This window comes from Salmo trutta, chromosome 8 (genome assembly GCF_901001165.1).
Source record: "Salmo trutta chromosome 8, fSalTru1.1, whole genome shotgun sequence".
NCBI lineage: Eukaryota > Metazoa > Chordata > Actinopteri > Salmoniformes > Salmonidae > Salmo > Salmo trutta.
In genome coordinates this window covers 32,329,177-32,349,165 of record NC_042964.1, presented here as the reverse complement: position 1 = coordinate 32,349,165, position 19,989 = coordinate 32,329,177, and the positions used below count along the sequence as shown (strand labels likewise).

General features: G+C 43.7%; 1 protein-coding gene across 1 annotated transcript; it reads left to right on the top strand.

Annotated features, from left to right (window-relative positions):
* Window positions 1-559: 559 nt before the first annotated feature.
* LOC115198703 (transmembrane protein 168-A) lies at window positions 560-18,972 on the top strand. Its single transcript, XM_029760864.1, has 5 exons — window positions 560-685; window positions 1,076-2,378; window positions 8,329-8,471; window positions 14,905-15,179; window positions 16,808-18,972. Exons 2-5 carry the CDS (start codon window positions 1,215-1,217, stop codon window positions 17,353-17,355), a joined length of 2,130 nt encoding a protein of 709 aa, XP_029616724.1. The 5' UTR covers window positions 560-685; window positions 1,076-1,214; the 3' UTR covers window positions 17,356-18,972.
* Window positions 18,973-19,989: the final 1,017 nt, after the last annotated feature.

Here is a 19,989-nt window from a genome sequence, read left to right as displayed (position 1 = left end):
TCAGTATTAACCATGCAATTGCTGGGCAAATTTCTTATGAGGATGTAATTGATGACTTTCCATTAAGGAAGGCAAGAAAGGTCAGGGTTTAGATGGCAGTTGTGCAATTTAGTTTGTGTGTTTCTTTTTTGAAGTGCAATAGTGTAATAATCAGGTTCTCTTCTTTATAAGTGTGTTATTCTATTTGTGCATTTGTGTGATATAGGATTTGTGCAATTTAGTTTTATTTGTGTTTTTTGTTAGCAATAGTGTAATAGTGTAATAATTCAATTCTATTTTTGATTTGTATTTATATACTGCAGTTTGTTTCTTATTTTTGTATATATTTTTATATTTATATAGTTTTAAATGTTATGATTATTTATTGTTGTTCCAAATGTCTGAGTAAAAATTACAGTTTGTGCAGAATGGTGCTTCTTTTTTGGGGGGGCGCTGAAGCGGGCGTTTGCCCAGGGAGCCATACAAGCTAGAACCGCCACTGACTGTTAACGTAAATAATTATCTTTCATTGATGTCACCTCTAATGGAATAATAATTTATTGAGAGGGACAACCTGACGTCAAACCACATTCGTTTTCTCTACAAACGCAAAATCCCAGTTATGTTTGACTCATCATCCATGCCGTAGTTTGGAGTCCGGAAACATCACGAACTGGAAACGAAAAAAGTTTTTAAACAAACAAGAGTAAGCAACTCAATGTTAATCTTTCGTTTTGTCATCGCTAGTTATTTGTGAACAGCTTTAATGATTTGAAGTAGTTTTACTGTGATGTCTCTGGAATTGTGGGAGATGTCATCACTTATTCAACCTTACGCCGCGTAACTAGGTAGCCATTGTTGTGCTATGTGGCATTCTTGTGCTATTGACAGCAGCACCTAGCAAGCTAGCTAACTGTCTCTAATCTTCTGTCAATAGCAACAGTGTCCATGTTAATTGCTATGATAATTATAACGGTGTTTGTTTACTTGCTTGTCATCCCGCCAACATATGACAGCTAAATTAGGATGATTGTTGTGTTTATGATAATTCATGTACACATTTTTAACATTCCCAAAATGTGTTCTCCTTTCACAGTGGCTGAATAGCCTATTTCATCTGGATCTCATCCATAATGTTGCCTAAATTCAAGTGTCCCAGTCCACTACAAAACCCACACAAGCTTGCTACTGTCAGTGTTATATCTGATCATTGAATCATGAGTCCTCCCAGTTGAATGTTCAGGAGGATCTGTTACTGCCTCAGCCATTGTCTCTACACAGCCATGTCACGCCTGGAGCCGGAGGAGGAGAGCAGGCCAGGGCATGAGCCCAGCAGGGAGGTGGACATGTGGTCGTCAGTGCGTTGCCTTGGTTACCTGTCCAGTTTCAACCTGATGGTGGCGGTATGCCTGGGCCTGTACGCGCGCTGGGAGCAGACAGACGAGCCCATGATCCTTGTTATCTTCATCCTGGGTCTCTTCGTCCTGGGCATCGCCAGCATCCTTTACTACTACTTCTCCATGGAGTCGGCCAGTCTCAGCCTCTTCCACCTGTGGTTTGGCTTCCTTCTGGGCCTCCTGTGCTTTCTCAATAGTCCCTCGCTGGAGGAGAATGTGAAGGAGCAGGCTACTAACTACCTGCTGCTGGCTAGTGTGGCTTTGAGGACGGTGTGGGCCTTAACAGATAGGATAATGGGCTGCGTTCACTATAAACCCACCCTGCTCTTGTCCGAGGAGCTACTAGAACTCCTGGGCTTTGGAATTGCTAGCACCACCATGCTGATGCACAAATCTATTGCCCTCATTGCCCTAGTGGTGGCGCTGGGGGCTCTGATCGTGAGCCTACGTGTTAAGTCCCTCCTAGCCCTGCCCAACTTGGCCTGCTTTGCCCTGGTCACCTCCCTGCTGTTCTTCAAGGCCGTGAGGATAACCACCAACCCTTTCGCCCTGGGCTGCTACCTGGGCCGTCTGATATGTGACCCCCTCTTGGACGTCTACTTCAGCAGCCTGGGGGCCACCGAGCGCTGGCTGCCCCTGCTTTCCTGGGGACGTGTCTGGCGTCGAATCTCCCTGCTCCCTCTGGGGCTTGTGGAGATAGCCTTCTTCGTCCTAGCTGCTCTCAAGATGAGCCATCTAGAACTGTGGTACCTGGTGATCCCTGGATTCTGTGTGTTTGGCCTGTTTTGGACAGTCTGCCATGTAGTGCTGCTGATCACACTATGGGGCTTCCACACCAAGCTGAGTGAATGTCAGAAAGCGCGCTCGATCCAGCAGTCAGACACACGCAGCCTGGACCGGGTCATGGCCTCGCGGGGGATGAGACACTTCTGCCTGATCTCTGAACGCCTGGTCTTCTTCAGCCTGGTGTCCACAGCCATACTGGCAGCTGTGTCCTGGCAGGTAAGATGCTACATAGTGGTAAATGGTGAACTGGCAGGGTAATACAGTGCCTTGCAAAAGTATTCATCCCCCTTGGCGTTTTTCATATTTTGTTGCATTACAACCTGTCATTTAAATTGATTTTTATTTCATGTAATGGAAATACACAAAATAGTCCAAATTGGTGAAGTGAAATGAAAAAAATAACTTGTTTCAAAAAAATTCTTAAAAATAAAAAACAGAAAAGTGATGTTTATATGAATTCACCCCCTTTGCTATGAAGCCCCTAAATAAGATCTGGTGCAACCAATTACCTTCAGAAGTCACATAATTAGTTAAAGTCCACCTGTGTGCAATCTAAGTGTCACATGATCTCAGTATATATACACCTGTTCTGAAAGTCCCCAGAGTCTGCAACACCACTACACCACTAAGCAAGGGGCACCACCAAGCAAGTGGCACCATGAAGGCCAAGGAGCTCTCCAAACAGGTCAGGGACAAAGTTGTGGAGAAGTACAGATCAGGGTTGGGTTATAAAAAAAAACCTGAAACTTTGAATATCCCACGGAGCACTATTAAATCCATTATAAAAAATTGAAAGAATATGGCACCACAACAAACCTGTCAAGAGAGGGCCGCCCACCAACACTCACGGACCAGGCAAGGAGGGCATTAATCAGAGAGGCAACAAAGAGACCAAAGATAACCCTGAAGGAGCTGCAAAGCTCAACAGTGGAGATTTGAGTATCTGTCCATAGGACCACTAAGCTGTACACTCCACAGAGCTGGGCTTTACGGAAGAGTGGCCAGAAAAAAAGCCATTGCTGAAAGAAAAAAATAAGCAAACACATTTGGTGTTCACCAAAAGGCATGTGGAAGACTCCCCAAACATATGGAAGAAGGTACTCTGGTCAGATGAGACAAAAATGTAGCTTTTTGGCCATCAAGGAAAACACTATGTCTGGCGCAAACCCAACACCTCTACACCCCGAGAATACCATCCCCACAATGAAGCATGGTGGTGGCAGCATTATGCTGTGGGGATGTTTTCATCCGCAGGGTTTTGGAAACTGGTCAGAATTGAAGGAATGATGGATGGCGCTAAATCCAGGAAAATTCTTGAGGAAAACCTGATTCAGTCTTCCAGAGATTTGAGACTGGGCCGGAGGTTCACCTTCCAGCAGGATAATGACCCTAAGCATACTGCTAAAGCAACACTCAAGTGGTTTAAGGGGAAACATTTAAATGTCTTTGAATGGCCTAGTCAAAGCCCAGACCTCAATCAAATTGAGAATATGTGGTATGACTTAAGGATTGCTGTACACCAGCGGAACCCATCCATCTTGAAGGAGCTGGAGCAGTTTTGCCTTGAAGAATGGGCAAAAATCCCAGTGGCTAGATGTGCCAAGCTTATAGAGACATACCCAAAGAGACTTGCAGCTGTAATTTGCTGCAAAAGGTGGCTCTACAAAGTATTGGCTTTGGGGGGTGACTAGTTATGCACCCTCAAGTTTTCTGGGTTTTTTTTGTCTTGTTTCACAATACAAAATATTTTGCAACTTCAAAGTGGTAGGCATGTTGTGTAAATCATATGATACAACCCCCCCCCCAAAAATCTATTTTAATTCCAGGTTGTAAGGCAACAAAATAGGAAAAATGTGAAGGGGGGTGAATACTTTCGCAAGCCATTGTATATGTTATACTAATGAATGAAAAGATGGATTGATAAATCAGTTGGTTTATTGATCAGCTGATTGATCGATTGAGTGATTGATCTGAGCTTTTCATTTATTTGGGTTTTTCATCATTGAGAAGATTTTAATTATCTTATTCGAGACAGACCTGACCATGATAGCTGCATAGCCTAGTAACAAAGCAAGGCGAGTGGCATCATCAACATTGAAACATCAAGCGTCACGTCATAAGCCCCAGAGACTGACGCTTGCTAGAGGCCTGGCTTGCATTCACAAGACAGTCCCAAGCCGGAGAGGAGAGCTGCTTCTGCTCTCAACCGTGACCAAATTAATTAGCACTTTAATATGCCTATCTCCTTACATAAAGAGCCATACATTATTTAGCTTTACTTGGTAATCTGCTACTAGCATAACATGCTACACTGAGGCAACTATTTGCCACATCATATAAGATCTCCAGCCAGCTTATACTACTGTACCTGTAGATTTCCAGTTAATGCTAGACGAGTAGCGTCATCATTGGCTCGCCCCAAAAAATGTAATAATGTAATTTCCTTAATACTGCACGCAGAGACATTAACATGCTATCCGCGAGTTTGTGTGGGTAGGTAGAAAACGAATTGTCAGAATCTCGCTATATCCCTTTAAGCTATGACCCACCATTTATTTTAATCATGAGCAAAAGCTGTTGGTTTTCTACCTAAAGTTGCAATGGGTCCATTTAAAGGCCCTGTGCAGTCAAAAATGAGATTTACCTGTGTTTTATATATTTCCACACTGAGGTTGGAATAATACTTGCGAAATTGTGAAAATGATATTGCCCATTTAATGCCCTCAGACGAACCATCAGAGACAAAGCGTCACTTCAGGATTAAGATTGAATCCTACTACACCGGCTCTGATGCTTGTCGAATGTGGCAGGGCTTGAAAACTATTACAGACTACAAAGGGAAACCCAGACACAAGCTGCCTAGTGACGCGAACCTATCAGACGAGCTAAATGCCTTTTATGCTCACTTCGAGCCAAGCAACACTGAAGCATGCATGAGAGCACCAGCGGTTCCAGATGACTGTGTGATAATGCTCTCGGTAGCCGATGTGAGCAAGACCTTTAAACAGGTCAACATTCACAAAGCTGCTGGGCCAGAAGGATTACCATGATGTGTATTCAAAGCATGCGCAAACTAACTGGCAAGTGTCTTCACTGACATTTTCAACCTCTCCCTGACCATTGACTACAGCTCAGTGTTCAATACCATAGTGCCCACAAAGCTCATCACTAAGCTAAGGACCCTGGGACTAAACACCTCCCTCTGCAACTGGATCCTGGACTTCCTGACGGGCCACCCCCAGGTGGTAAGGGTAGGCAACAACAGGTCTGCCACACTGATCCTCAACACTGGGGTCCCTCAGGGGTGTGTGCTTAGTCCCCTCCTGTACTCCCTGTTCACCCACTGATCGTGGACTACAGGAAAAGGCGGGCTGAACAGGCCCCCATTAACTTCGACGGGGCTGTAGTGGAGCGGGTCGAGAGTTTCAAGTTCCGTGGTGTTCACATCACCAACAAACTATCATGGTCCAAACACACCAAGACAGTCGTGAAGAGGGCACGACAACACCTTTTTCCCCTCAGAAGACTGAAAGGATTTCACATGGGTCCCCAGATCCTCAAAAAGTTCTACAGCTGCACCATCAAGAGCATCCTGACCGGTTGCATCACCGCCTGGGATGGCAACTGCTCGGCATCTGACCGTAAGGCGCTACAGAGGGTAGTGCGTACGGCCCAGTACATCACTGGGGCCAAGCTTCCTGCCTTCCAGGACCTATATACTAGGCGGTGTCAGAGGAAAGCCCAAAAAATTGTCTTAGACTGTTTTCTCTGCTACTGCACGGCAAACTGCTACTCGCTGTTTATTATCTATGCATAGTCATTTCACTCATACCTACATGTACATATTACCTCAACTAGCCTGTACCCCTGCACATTGACTCGGTACCGGTACCCCCCTTATATAGACTCGTTATTGTTACTTTTTAATAATTTTTTACTTTAGTTTATTTGTTAAATATTTTCTTAACTCTTTCTTGAGCTGCACTGTTGGTTAAGGACTTGTAAGTAAGCATTTCACGGTAAGGACTACAGCTGTTGTATTCGGCACATGTGACACAAAGTTTGATTTGAAAAGGCCGCCTAAAATTTCTGCCTGTTTTGGTGGGATGGAGATTTGGCCTGGCTGTTGACATCACCAAGCGGTAAATTAGTAAATAGACCAATAAGAAACCGTTCCAAATCTCTCAGCTAGTTTTCAATTTTCCCTTCCCTACTCAGACCACTCCCAGACAATCCTAGCAAAATTCTTGCTTGAGAAATTGCTCTTTGCTAAGAAGCTTTTTTTTGTTATTTTTGACCATTTTAATTTAAAACAATCACAATCAAGGTACTTAATTGTTACTCAGAAATGATTTGATATTGGGATACAAACGACCTTTAATAAGCACAAGAGACCTGCAAAATGTATAAAAGGCTATGGCAGTACGAGCAGGAACAGCGGCATCTAGTGGACAAAACCTGGTACTCTCACACTAATTTATGGGGAGAAAAAGCTTCATAATACTAGTCAAACAGAGAACTGATACTGTATACTGGCGGTTGGAGTGGGCTTGGTTTGGGTGGGGTACATGGGTGGCTTTTGGCGATTTATTTGGATTCCTCACCTCTTAGTCATTTTAAGTAGTTTGGTCCAAATCAGATTTTGGGTATTATATTTAATTAATATTATATGAATCCTATGATTTGAAATGGCCAATTTGGATGCAATCAATTAGTTTAATTGCTCAGAGTTCAAATATTTTGTTGAAAAGACTAATGTTTGCAGGAATGCGACAAACTATTTCAACAACAATCGGAGATGGTGGGTGTCATGGCTTGCTGAAATGGAACTGCCCTTAAAGAGATTCTCCTGTACCTTTTTTGTATACTTTTTAGCCAGTTGTTCTGAAAATATTACTCACGAGCCAAAAGTGGTCTCCAAAACTTACATACTACATCGCATATGTGCAGTAATGTGCACCACATAATTACTCTCTCTCTCTCGCTCTCTCTCTCTCCCTCCCCCCCTCTCGTTCTCTCTCTGCTGTGTCCACTGAGTCGTTGGGCTCGCACTGCAACCTCTGGATAACGATGGGCGGGCGTCTTGCTAGCTGTCACTCAAATGCGAGGGGCTGAAGCTTATTGGCTAGAACTCTAATTGCTAGGCGTCTTGCCCATGTGGGGGGAAATGTAGGGAAAATGGCGCAGCGCAGCTTCAAGAAAGCAGTCACTGACTGATTTCGTGGCTATTTAAGGTGACAGTAATTCTGCCTATAGATGATGCATGTATGAACCACACATTGACACATCCAGACCAAAGCGGGAGGTTAAATGTTTTTATTTCTTAGTCACCAAAATATTGGAGCATGTCTTTAAGCAATAACGCTTACCCACCCACACACTCAACATAAAAAAGTTAAATATACAATTCAGTGTCCGTGTTACCAAACATGTAGGCCTAGCTATAGCCTTGAATAATTTTTCGTTAATCTAGGCCTATAGCCTTGCTCTATAATAAAAAGGCTTGAAGGCTGGGATGGCATAAGAGCTGCTATGTCAAATCAGGACTGAGGAGATGATGATGGACCAGCTGTGAGGCCTTGGGCAGTCGGAGCTGAATTTAACAAGAGGTCTGCTGCCTCCATCCAAAACTGACTAGCTAATAATGAAGCATGGAGCTCCGAAGGGATGTGGTAACCTTGCTGGTGCCTCGCTAATTGGACAAGTCAGATTGAGGAAGGAGTTAATAAGGATTTTAATTGCAAATGTGAATGTAACACAAGTGTAATTGAGGAAACACAAGGCTACGTGGAAATTGTCATGGCAACGTCATAAAATAATTTAGATGCCTATTGTTTCTTTGTAATTTGTTTTTATTTACTGAATTTTAACAGCTTGGTGAATTTGTATAACAGAGTCCATTGGGTAGGCCTATAGTCTAAGTGAATTCCAAGGCCACAATCTATCTTTGAAAAGGCTTCATTCTCACTCATTCCCACAGCTTCACTTGAGTGTCTTTGAAGGGTGTTTTGAACTCATTCCCACAGCTTCACTTGAGTGTCTTTGAAGGGTGTTTTGAGCTGAAGCCTTGTGATAGAATTGTTTTATGTCTGTATCTAAATAGCTCAATTCTCTTGTTTCAAAACATTTTTAAAAATCACAAATGAAATGCTCTCTTGTGTTGCAGCCCTTAAATGGTGTGTTCATGAGTGTGTTCCTGGTGGTCCTCCCTCTGGAGTCTCTGGCCCACGGGTTCTTCCATGAGCTGGGCAGCTGCCTGGGGGGCACATGTGTGGGCTACGCTCTCGTCGTCCCTACCAGCTACAGCAGGTATTTAACCGTACACACACATGTATAAAGACTACGTAGACACATGTACACTGAACTCGCACACACACACACACACACCAGGGTCTCCGTTAGCCGGTAATAGCCAGCTTTTGGCAAAAACAAATACATTTGCGAAAACATGCTTATCGGTCTATAAGTTAATGTGCAACATTTTGTGGAATTAAATTGTCGCGTGTGTATTTTCGTTAGTCGTTATGTTTATCACACACGCACAGCATACAGATACAGAGCCTATGAGCGGAAAATTTGTCACACAGCTAGAGGTCGACCGATTAATTGGCATGGCCGACTAATTGGGGTTGATTTCAAGTTTTCATAACAATTGGTTATCTGCATTTTTGGACGCCGATTATGGCCGATTATATTGCATTCCACGAGGAAACTGCGTGGCAGGCTGACCACCTGTTACGCGAGTGCAGCAAGGAGCCAAGGTAAGTTGCTAGCTAGCATTAAACTTATCTTATAAAAAGCAATCAATCTTCACATAATCACTAGTTAACTACACATGGTTGATGATATTACTAGGTTAACTAGCTTGTCCTGCATTGCATATAATCAATGCGGTGCCTGTTAATTTTGTCATCGAATCACAGCCTACTTCGCCAAACGGGGGATGATTTAACAAAACCACATTCGCGAAAAAAGCACAATCGTTGCATGACTGTACCTAACCATGAACATCAATACCTTCCTTAAAATCAATACACAGAAGTATATATTTTTAAACCTGCATATTTAGTTAAAATAAATTCATGTTAGCAGGCAATATTAACTAGGGAAATTGTGTCACTTCTCTTGCGTTCATTGCACGCAGAGTCAGGGTATATGCAACAGTTTGGACCGCTTGGCTCGTTGCAAACTAATTTGCCAGAATTTTACATAATTATGACATAACATTGAAGGTTGTGCAATGTAACAGTAATATTTAGACTTAGGGATGCCACCCGTTCGATAAAATACGGAACAGTTCCGTATTTCACTGAAAGAATAAACATTTTGTTTTCGAAATTATAGTTTCCAGATTTGACCATTTTAAATGACCAAAGCCTCGTATTTCTGTGTTTATTATATTATAATTAAGTCTATGACTTGATATTTGATAGAGCGGTCTGACTGAGCGGTGGTAAGCGTCAGCAGGCTCGTAAGCATTCATTCAAACTTTACTGCGTTTGCCAGCAGCTCTTAGCAATGCTTGAGTCACAGTGCTGTTTATGACTTCAAGCCTATCAACTCCTGAGATTAGCCTGGCAATACTAAAGTGCCTATTAGAACATCCAATAGTCAAAGGTATATGAAATACAAATGGTATAGAGAGAAATAGTCGACACGTCATAATTCCTATAATAACTACAACCTAAAACTTCTTACCTGGGAATATTGAAGAACTGGGAATATTGAACCACCAGCTTTCATGTTCTGAGCAAGGAACTTAAACATTAGCTTTTTTACATGCTCAATTTGGTTTAAATAATGCAAAAACACAGCGTTGGAGAAGAAAGTAAAAGTGCAATATGTGTCATATTGCACTTTTACTTTCTTCTCCAACACTGTGTTTTTGCATTATTTAAACCAAATTGAGCATGCTTCATTATTTATTTGAGACTAAGTAGATTTTATTTGTTTTTTATTAAGTTAAAATTAAAGTGTTCATTGTTCACTCAGTATTGCTGTAATTGTCATTATTACAAATATATAAAAATCGTCAGATGAATCAGTATCGGTTTTTTTTTGGTCCTCCAATAATCGGTATTGTTGAAAAATCATAGTCGGTCAACCTCTACACACAGCGGGTCAACCTCTACACACAGCGGGTCAACCTCTACACACAGCGGGTCAACCTCTACACACAGCGGGTCAACCTCTACACACAGCGGGTCAACCTCTACACACAGCGGGTCAACATCTACACACAGCGGGTCAACATCTACACACAGCGGGTCAACATCTACACACAGCGGGTCAACCTCTACACACAGCGGGTCAACCTCTACACACAGCGGGTCAACCTCTACACACAGCGGGTCAACCTCTACACACAGCGGGTCAACATCTACACACAGCGGGTCAACATCTACACTCAGCGGGTCAACCTCTACACACAGCGGGTCAACCTCTACACACTGCGGGTCAACCTCTACACACAGCGGGTCAACCTCTACACACAGCGGGTCAACCTCTACACACAGCGGGTCAACCTCTACACACAGCGGGTCAACCTCTACACACAGCGGGTCAACCTCTACACACAGCGGGTCAACCTCTACACACAGCGGGTCAACCTCTACACACAGCGGGTCAACATCTACACACAGCGGGTCAACATCTACACTCAGCGGGTCAACCTCTACACTCAGCGGGTCAACCTCTACACACAGCGGGTCAACCTCTACACACAGCGGGTCAACCTCTACACACAGCGGGTCAACCTCCACACACAGCGGGTCAACCTCTACACACAGCGGGTCAACATCTACACACAGCGGGTCAACATCTACACACAGCGGGTCAACATCTACACACAGCGGGTCAACATCTACACACAGCGCGAGAACTGCTGCTACAGCTTCTCAAACAGCTCATTTGATGCTGCTGGAGTGAAACTTGCTTTTATAAGCCCAATCATTGCGTAACAATTCTAAATGCAATTGCGTGTTAAACTGTTTTGATGGCCACGATTTAAAAAGAGCTATTTTTATTTCTCAACTTGTAATTGAAGCACGCTTCCCATTCGCCATTCAAGTGCATATAGGCAACGGTATAGGCAGGCTTCAGCATGTCACACACCACTTTGCAATGAGCTGCAGCAGTATGCATTTTGAAAACATATATTTAACTGTTTGAAACCTGAACATTTTACTTCATATTATGAGGCATGTAGCCTATTTCTCTCATGTTCTATTGGTTTTCAAATCAACTTTCTTTCATTGTCCAGTAACCAAAGGCACAATCCTAAGCTGTGTTCAATACTAACCATACTATTTTTGATGTGAGTATAAAGTATGGATATAGTTAGTATGCCAAAAGTTCACGGATGTCGTACTAAATTCGCCAAAATACAAAGTATACAAGCAGTGTACACTATTTCCGTGCTTTTAAGGCCCATAATGCAATTCTTCAGAAAATGGGTGTGACTTCACAACGTTTTCAGATTTGAAGAAAATGTCGGATAAAATGCAGCCAAAGTCCGACGAGAGTGGATACAAATTCATTGCTTTAACTAATTATGACAAATGTTAAGAAAATGTTGAGTAATGTAATAAAGTCATGACTTTTCAAGTAAGTTACGTTGGCTGACAATTTGTTAACTACGCTATCCTTATAAACAGCATAGCATTACAGCAGTATGTACCGGTATGTTAGCTAGTTGGCTACTAATACATCGAACTTGCCAGGCAGTGTTTTAACTATCTAACTATTTACATCATTCTTAGCTAAGTGGTATGTATAGTCATTGTGTGTTTCAATGGACATTGTTAATTCTGGCTATCTACTCCGATTTCAGAACACTCTCGTCTGAGTGTGCCAGGGCGCAGAATAACTGATGAATTTACGAACACTCAACACCCATTGAATATGGCCAGAGGCAGTAAACGTTGGCCAAAAAAAGCGTCATTAATTGTTTCCAGTCACCAACGCTCTGGATAACATGAAAACAGCCTAACCAGCTCTGCTAGGGCAAGTAAAATGGTTAGAGTGAGGTGTTCTCTCATTTGTGTCTGGCTTGACTGCCAGCGAACACTCGGATCGACCCTACTCCTCAGCCAGAGTGCCCAGTGTGCGCTCTGAACATTCTGAGAGCGAAACACTCTGAATTTATGAACGGACAATCTGACAACACTCTGAATTTATGAACGCCCAGAACACACTGTCACTCCAGATTGAATTTGCGAACACACACGAAACCGTAAAATGTCTAGCTAGTAATTTGTTATGCTAACAAACTAGCAAGAGGTTGCATAGCAACAGCATCAACTTCCGGTAGACAGGCAAAGCGCTAGTACGCTCAACTGAAACGATACCGTTCATTTACAGTATACTAAAATGAACTAATAGTTTGTAGTATACTCATGAAGTATGTGGTATACAGAATGTTAGTATGGGTATTCGAACACATCTCTAGTCATATTAGCAACCCATGCTAGTTGTTGCATCTTTTAGATCTCCCCTCTTTCCATATTTCTAACAGATATTTGTATCTCTGTCACATGAAACTGCTTGCATGTGAAGTTTGCGTTTGACAACTGTTTTTCCGCTAATTGCATTACGGAACAAACATATCTGCGTAGCTCACTGCCTTGTGTGCTTTGCTAAGCTTATACTGTGAAGAAATAATAGTTTATCAACATTTTAAGCTAAACGTTCTGATCTGTTGCATCAGCCTCATTGCTTTTAAATTTGTTACATTTTTTATGTAGCCGAGGCCTACTAGTTGTATGAATTTGGGATCTATCATCCCATAACTGTCCCAGGGTCTGTTTGGAATAGGCTATTTCTTTCTCGCATTGAACGACAAGCTGACCATAAGAATAGGTAAACTTTTCGACTATGGGGGATATTACATTGACATAGGCTAGTGATTTTGCTGCTTATTACTCGTCTTGTTGGCTGATGAAAAGTAAATGTAGACAGTTATTCTTATTTTAAAAGTGCGCATTGGAATTCGTTAAGAAGGACGCACGCTGTTGTGTCCTCGAGTTGCATATTCTGTGAAGATAAATAATCTAAATGTGATTTTTGTCAGTGGGTGGACGCCCTAATCAGGTTATGCGCCCAATGCATATGGGTCCGGTAAATTTCTCAAATGTCTGTTAAATTAAAATACTGCCGATCAAAAGTCAGACGCCACATTTTCGTAATGGAAACTCTGAAGCTCGTACACACACACACACACACAATTCAATATACACACGTACACAGACCTCACATACACAGACACACATTCACTTTATTCTTCACCACAATCATCAATCTTTCCTGCACCGAAGTAAAAAAAAAAAATATATCTTAACTTTACAGCATCCAGAGGGACAGACCATAATTTCAATTCCCTCACTGGACAAACCAAGTGGAAAAATATCCCAATAAACATGGCCTTAATGTTTCTCCCCTGAGGCTGCTCTCTCCCTGGCATACTAAGAGGCTGTGGATGGAAAATGTGTTTATGACCAAGCAGGGCCACTCTGTCCAAAATGGCTCCCTATCCCTTTGACTAGGACCCATAGTGCACTACTTTTGACTAAAGCCCTATGTAGGGAATAGGGTGCCATTTCAGACTCTGCCTCTATGATGTAAAAAAGGCTTTATAAATAAATGTGATTGATTTGATTCACCTCTGTGCTAGGGCAGTTAGCACTTAGCAGTAGCTAGCTCTGTGGTGGTGATTCGGATGCAGGCCCATACATCTGCTCTGTATGCCAGGGCTGTGGATGTAGGCCCCAGCGGGAGACCAGAGAGAATGTTGAGAATATAGCAGTGTATTATCTACTGTTTGATTGGCTCAGATCATGTTTTTACAATGGTGAGGGCCCCTTGGGAAGATGAGGAGGAGAAGGGAACGGCGAGGGGCAGAGGAACAAAGGAGAGCAAGTCAGACGGACAAAGTGAGAGAGGGTGCAGGGGAGGGAGCGAGAGAGACCGGGCTTTTAGAGAGGGAGGACGGAGGGAAGGAGATAGCGAGAGACTAATATGTTTCCATCTTTGTATAGATAAGACCTAGGCCAGGTTAGTGAAACAAATCTGTCACGTCAGCCTCCAACAGCCACGTTATCCACTGCCCCCAGTCATCTCGACACAACTACTCAGTCAAAATCGACTCATTATTTAAACAGAACTCTCTCCAATCCATCCAGCCCAAAGTCTGTTTCAAGATCATAATAACGCTGCTTTAAGATGACATGTTTTGAGTTATGTAGATGTCTCTGTGATTGAATGGAGAAAGTCGTGAGTAATGCCAGGCACAGGGACAGAGATACAGAGTGAGTGGGGCTATGTTGAGTGACGGAGACAAGGGCAGCCTTGACTCCTGCCCTCGTGCCTGGTGCTGTTGGGATGGAGAGAAAGAGGTGTGCCGGATCAAACAGATGGCTCTGTCTTAACCTCCGAATCTTGTTGTTGGGTCAGGACTCATCTCCATCTTTATTCTCACTCATCTTAGCGCACGCACGCACACACACACACACACACACACACACACACACACACACACACACATTCATATTATCTAATATTCCATCTCTACTGTACTGCCAGTGCCTTCACCTCTCTTCCACCTCTATTCCTTTTCTTACTCTACATTCTCCTCATCTTCCTCTTTTCAATTCCTATCTCCACTTGCCATTCTCTCCTCATATTCATTCTTGTTCCCTCCTTTCCTCCACCCGTCCTCTCATCCTTCTCTCCGTTCCCTCCACAGCCCAGACGGCCGTCCCACCCTCCTACCTCCGGACCAGGTGCAGGAGCTGAACGTGCGCTCCACGGGCATGTTGAACAGCGTGCAGCACCTCTTCTCCCACCACATGATCGAGACGTTTGGCTGTGACTACTCCACCAGCGGGGTGACTTTGGAGGCCCTGCAGGCCAAACTCAAGGCCTTCCTGGAGCTTCGCACAGCCGACGGGCCCCGCCATGATACATACGTGGTGTTCTACAGCGGGCATACGCAGCGCACCGGGGCCTGGGCATTGGCAGGTGAGGGTCACCATAGCTTACATAAGCTGGCTGGCTGGCTGGCTGGCTGGCTTGCTGGTTGGCTGGCTGGTTGGCTGGCTGGCTCTAATCAACGCTCAGAAACCAGCAGACAAGCTTCTTGCCTCGCTCTGTCTCTCATCGTTTATCAGTGTTTATTTTTCACCTATTTATTTCCAGACTAGATCAAACATGAAAAAAAAAAAAAAAATACAGGCTCAAATGAAGGTTATATGTTTGAATAAAACACGAGGATGAGTGTAGAATACTATATTTTTGTTTTGACAAACATTTAACCGTTTTTCATTTGTTTTTGAGAAATGTCTGGAACCACAGCAGTAGTCAGAACAAGTCCAACATATTGAGTAGTCTGCCAGATACAGCGTGCGCCTGTACTTTTCATTAACCCATGGCGACTCTTAGTAGAAGTGAAGAGTCCAACATTTTCCCCAGTGTGATAACTGAAGTTTGTCTTCAGTGGCTGCCAACACACGCCCACGCTGTATCACTGCATGGTGCAAGACAAGCTCAGTGACAAGTTAAACATGACTTGACCATTGATGTACTCCCACTCGTAACTTCTCCTTTTCAACATGAACCCCGACAACTTTTACCTTTTTGTCTTTAATGTCCATTACTTGCTCACCACCTACCTTAACCACCTACCTTATTCAAATGCATGGAGACAGTTGTCGTGGCTCATCGGGCAAGTCAGCTGTAATAAGTGTAGTTAATTAGTATTATTATTAACCCATTAACCAATTATTATTTAATGGACTAAGGAAGGAATATATTTGTATCATACTGTACATTCTAAGCTATGATTACAGTAACTTTTAAAACCTTTGTTTTCAAACTAGCTACTAAACTCCTAACATGCAGGGTCAATAAAAAAAAACGTGTATGTATTGTCCTCCTAACGATATAGATCCAACTAAGTCTTCTAGTAATATGTGTCAAAACATCAACGCGGCCACAGTATACCACCCCACTGCTCCCCTGAAACCCAAATTGTACTTTTAAGCATCAGTGTGCTCGCGACCACACAGTATCACTCCTCCTAACCAGTCCCTTTCTGAGCAGCTCCCAAACTGTAAAGAAATATCTTGGCACCATCTACGGACACCTCTTAATCTTCCTGCCACGGAGCACACTGCCGTATTAATCCTCATGAAGGATACTGCGTGTCATACCCCGTGTCACAGTGTTTGAGCAGTGGAGGCCGGGTGGAAAACAACCTGGGTCCTGGCTGGCGTTGGAGCTTTACAGAACGGACTGGGAAGAGCGGGGTGGTGGGTGTGTCTGGCAATCACACAGGCTACTCACGTGCACATATACACACTCGTACGCCGCTCACCGTTTCTGCCACAGAGGAAGGGTGCCCAAACAGAGAGCAGTCCCTATAACTCAAGATGTAGGTGCCTTAGACTAGGGATAGGCCATACAGGTGTGTAGTTGTAGACGGTACTCAGAATAACAATAGAGAGGATTTGACAAATAACTTGACTGTTCACATGTTCCTTTTGGTTTACGTTGTGCATGTTCTGATATAGAACAATGGTTGTTCCTTGTTTGTTCCCAGCCTAAGACTAGGTTGTGGTTATTACAATGTTTATTTCTCTCTCTACCAGGAGGAGACTCTCTGCGTCTGGAGCAGCTGCTGGAGTGGTGGAAGGAGAAGAACAACGGCTTCACCTCCCGGCTCATCCTGGTCCTGGACACAGAGAACTCCATGCCCTGGGTAAAGGAGGTCCGCAGGACGGAGGGAGTCTACTTGGCCGTGCAAGGGGCCGAGCTCGCCCCCGCCGGCGACATCGAAGGCGGGGACGCCCCCCGCCTCGGGGACTTCACCTCGGAGTGGGTGGAGTTCAACTGCAACCCGGACAGCACCACCCAGTGGTCGGAGAAGGACAGGACGGTGGCGGCGGCCTACGGCGTGTCAAAGCACTGGAGCGACTACACGCTCCATCTTCCCACAGGGAGCGACGTGGCCGAGCACTGGAAGACCCACTTCCCCCAGGCTACCTATCCTCTGGTGCACCTATCCAACTGGTGCTGTGGGCTCAACCTCCTCTGGCTGTGTGGAGTGTGTCTGAAGTGCTTCAGGCGATTCAAACTGGGCTGGTTCCCTCCCAATATACTAGACACGGGACAGGGCATCAAACTGGTCCACTCATAGACTGACTGAGCTGTCTGTCTGCCTGGGAGATCACTTGCCTGACCACTCACCCTGAATTGAATTCCTCTGCTCTATCAATCGCTCCATACTTTCAGTCTGAAGCTGTCATCCTAGAAGTTGACTTCAAAACAAATTCATCAGTGATTGGTTAGATTTGTTATAGACGATCCAATCAGAGAATCAAAGTTGATAACGTCATCAGGTAGTCCGGCTCTGGCCCGACCCATAGGTTTCTGGGACCAATCAGATTGGTCAGATTGTGTTCGCATTCTAGAAATCGTCGGGGGGGGCAAATCCAGACTCATCGTGGAGAAACAACATCAGTTGGACGGAGCAATGTGGATGGGTAGCCAGGCAAGGAGATCACAATGGAGTTTCAGCAGGTAGCCTAGCGGTTAAGAGGGTTGGGCCAGTAACCGAAAGGTCGTTGGTTCAAATCCCCCAGCCGACTAGGTGAACAAACTGTCGATGTGCCCTTGAGCAAGGCACTTAACCCTAATTGCTCCTGTAAGTTGCTCTGGATAAGAGTGTCTGCTAAGTGGCTAAAATGTAAATGTGTTGACCACCATCATTATCTATGGTAAGTTATGTGTAGACAATCACCAATAGAATATGTGGTAAAGCACAGTCACCACAATAGGCCTGCTTTCTATGGTAAAGCTATAGACAATCACCGCAATCAGTCTTATTGCTATAGACTTCTACCATGCTAGTATGGGCCTTGTATCTAATGGCACAAGTAGATAATCTCCACAATATTCTGTGTATCTATGGTTTACTGACATCCACCTTATGTGCCTTGTGTTACTTTGTAAAATGAACTTTCTTGGGACATTGTGCTTTATTTTGAAAATGAAATATATAATTGTTTCATACGTGTTTTTTTCTGGGAAGATTTTTGTAAATTGTTTGTCATGTTTATTTCCCCTTTTGAAACTGATAGTATATAGATTTTACCATTAAAATGTCTAGCCAATGATTTTGGGACAATTTTCAAGAGTTGTGTCTTGCCTTGCGTTTGGTGTTGGTTTCTGTAGACTGACTATTTAAAATGATGAGATGAAAGCCTTATTACCTTATTTTAGCACCCAATTCTGTTCCATTAGACGGATCGCAACAAATGTGGTTAATTCATTGATTCGTTTTTTTTAAACATTAATTTTATAAATGTGCTGCCTCAGTGTGAGTAGGAGGAGGGAGTGTTGACAATTGGTCAGGCTGACAGGATCCATATAGCTGCAGGGATATACATTTTACACAGCTCCCTGCCTGGCGTCAGTTTGCTGCAGTTGTTTTGGAGTCAAATCCACTGTTAAAACAATGACTCACCACATTTAGCCCATCATTGAATCACTGTGCCCTCCTTGGTGGCGATGGCCATGGTGACCCATATTGGCCAACCTTTCTGCTTCATCTGGTGTTCTCTCGCTCTTTCGCTGCGATGCTGCCTTTATGATACACTGATGTTTATGCTAAAAAGGTCAAATTGTATTATTCTACATATAAATGAAAGCCAAGCTTTTTGTCTCGCTGTATCTTTGTTGTCCTGATAAGAACCGATGTGATGCCTTATCTCCGATTATGCTGGAATAATAAAGTGAATATGTAAAACGTTGATCACATTATCTATTGAAAGTAATTGCCTTTTGTAAAAAGCCTGTGCAGCTGAGCAACATTCTGGTATTTACCTGGGCATTGAAATGGGAAGTTTACCTCAGAGATGAAAAGAGTAAGTCAGTTTATTTTGGAAAGCACGTTCAATGGGTTAAATTGGGCCCAATCGCCTCTACATAATTGCTTGTCTCTTAGTTGTGGTTTGAGAGGATAGGATGTGTAGAGAGAGGAGGAAGAGGGGGATGCATAGAGCGAGAGAGGAAAAATAAAAAAGCAGAGTGGGAAAGATGAATCATGAAATGGGGCAGAAGAGAGAGGAGATGACCCAGAGGTGTCCCTAGCCATCCGTTCCAATTCCAAACGTTAAAATGGCATGGTTTACAGACACTGAGCAAATACAGAGCCTTGCTGTATAAATGTTATTGTTGGGTTTGGGAACGTAGAAGTCTGGACAGATGTTGTAGGAATAATTGTCCTGTGCTGCTGTAAAAAGCTGTCAGTTCTCTCTCTCACTGGGGAGTCTAGCTGGACACAAAGCTTTCACTTCAGTTTAATTCCCCTTTCCTCAACGTGTTTGGTGGAAATTCAACACCAGGGACACCTTAAGTCAATCTTAAATGAATCACTCTTTATTATCTGTTTTAGTGGAGAGGTTGCAACAAACGCGTACAAAGTACAAGTCTGCCACAAGCTCCGCCAGGGCGGTCCCCTCAGCCCTCTTGTATCGCGCTACCCAGAAAACCTACAGAGGCATGGTTCATAGGGTTGGTTCTTGCAGGTGACTGGCTGTTATCGCGCGGGCTCAGTTTCTCAAGAAACTATCTTAACTTCCAGATCATATTCTGGGCATTCGGCCAATAGGTCTGTAGAGGAGGTCACAGTCACCTGCACGAACCAAGAGGGAGTGAGAGAAGATGCATACTGTGTACAATTCAAGGCTATGTCTTCAGAACATAAAATGTTCCCTTACAATGTCTCCCAAGGTAGAGCTCCTTTCAATGGTCACACTTGATGCTTTTT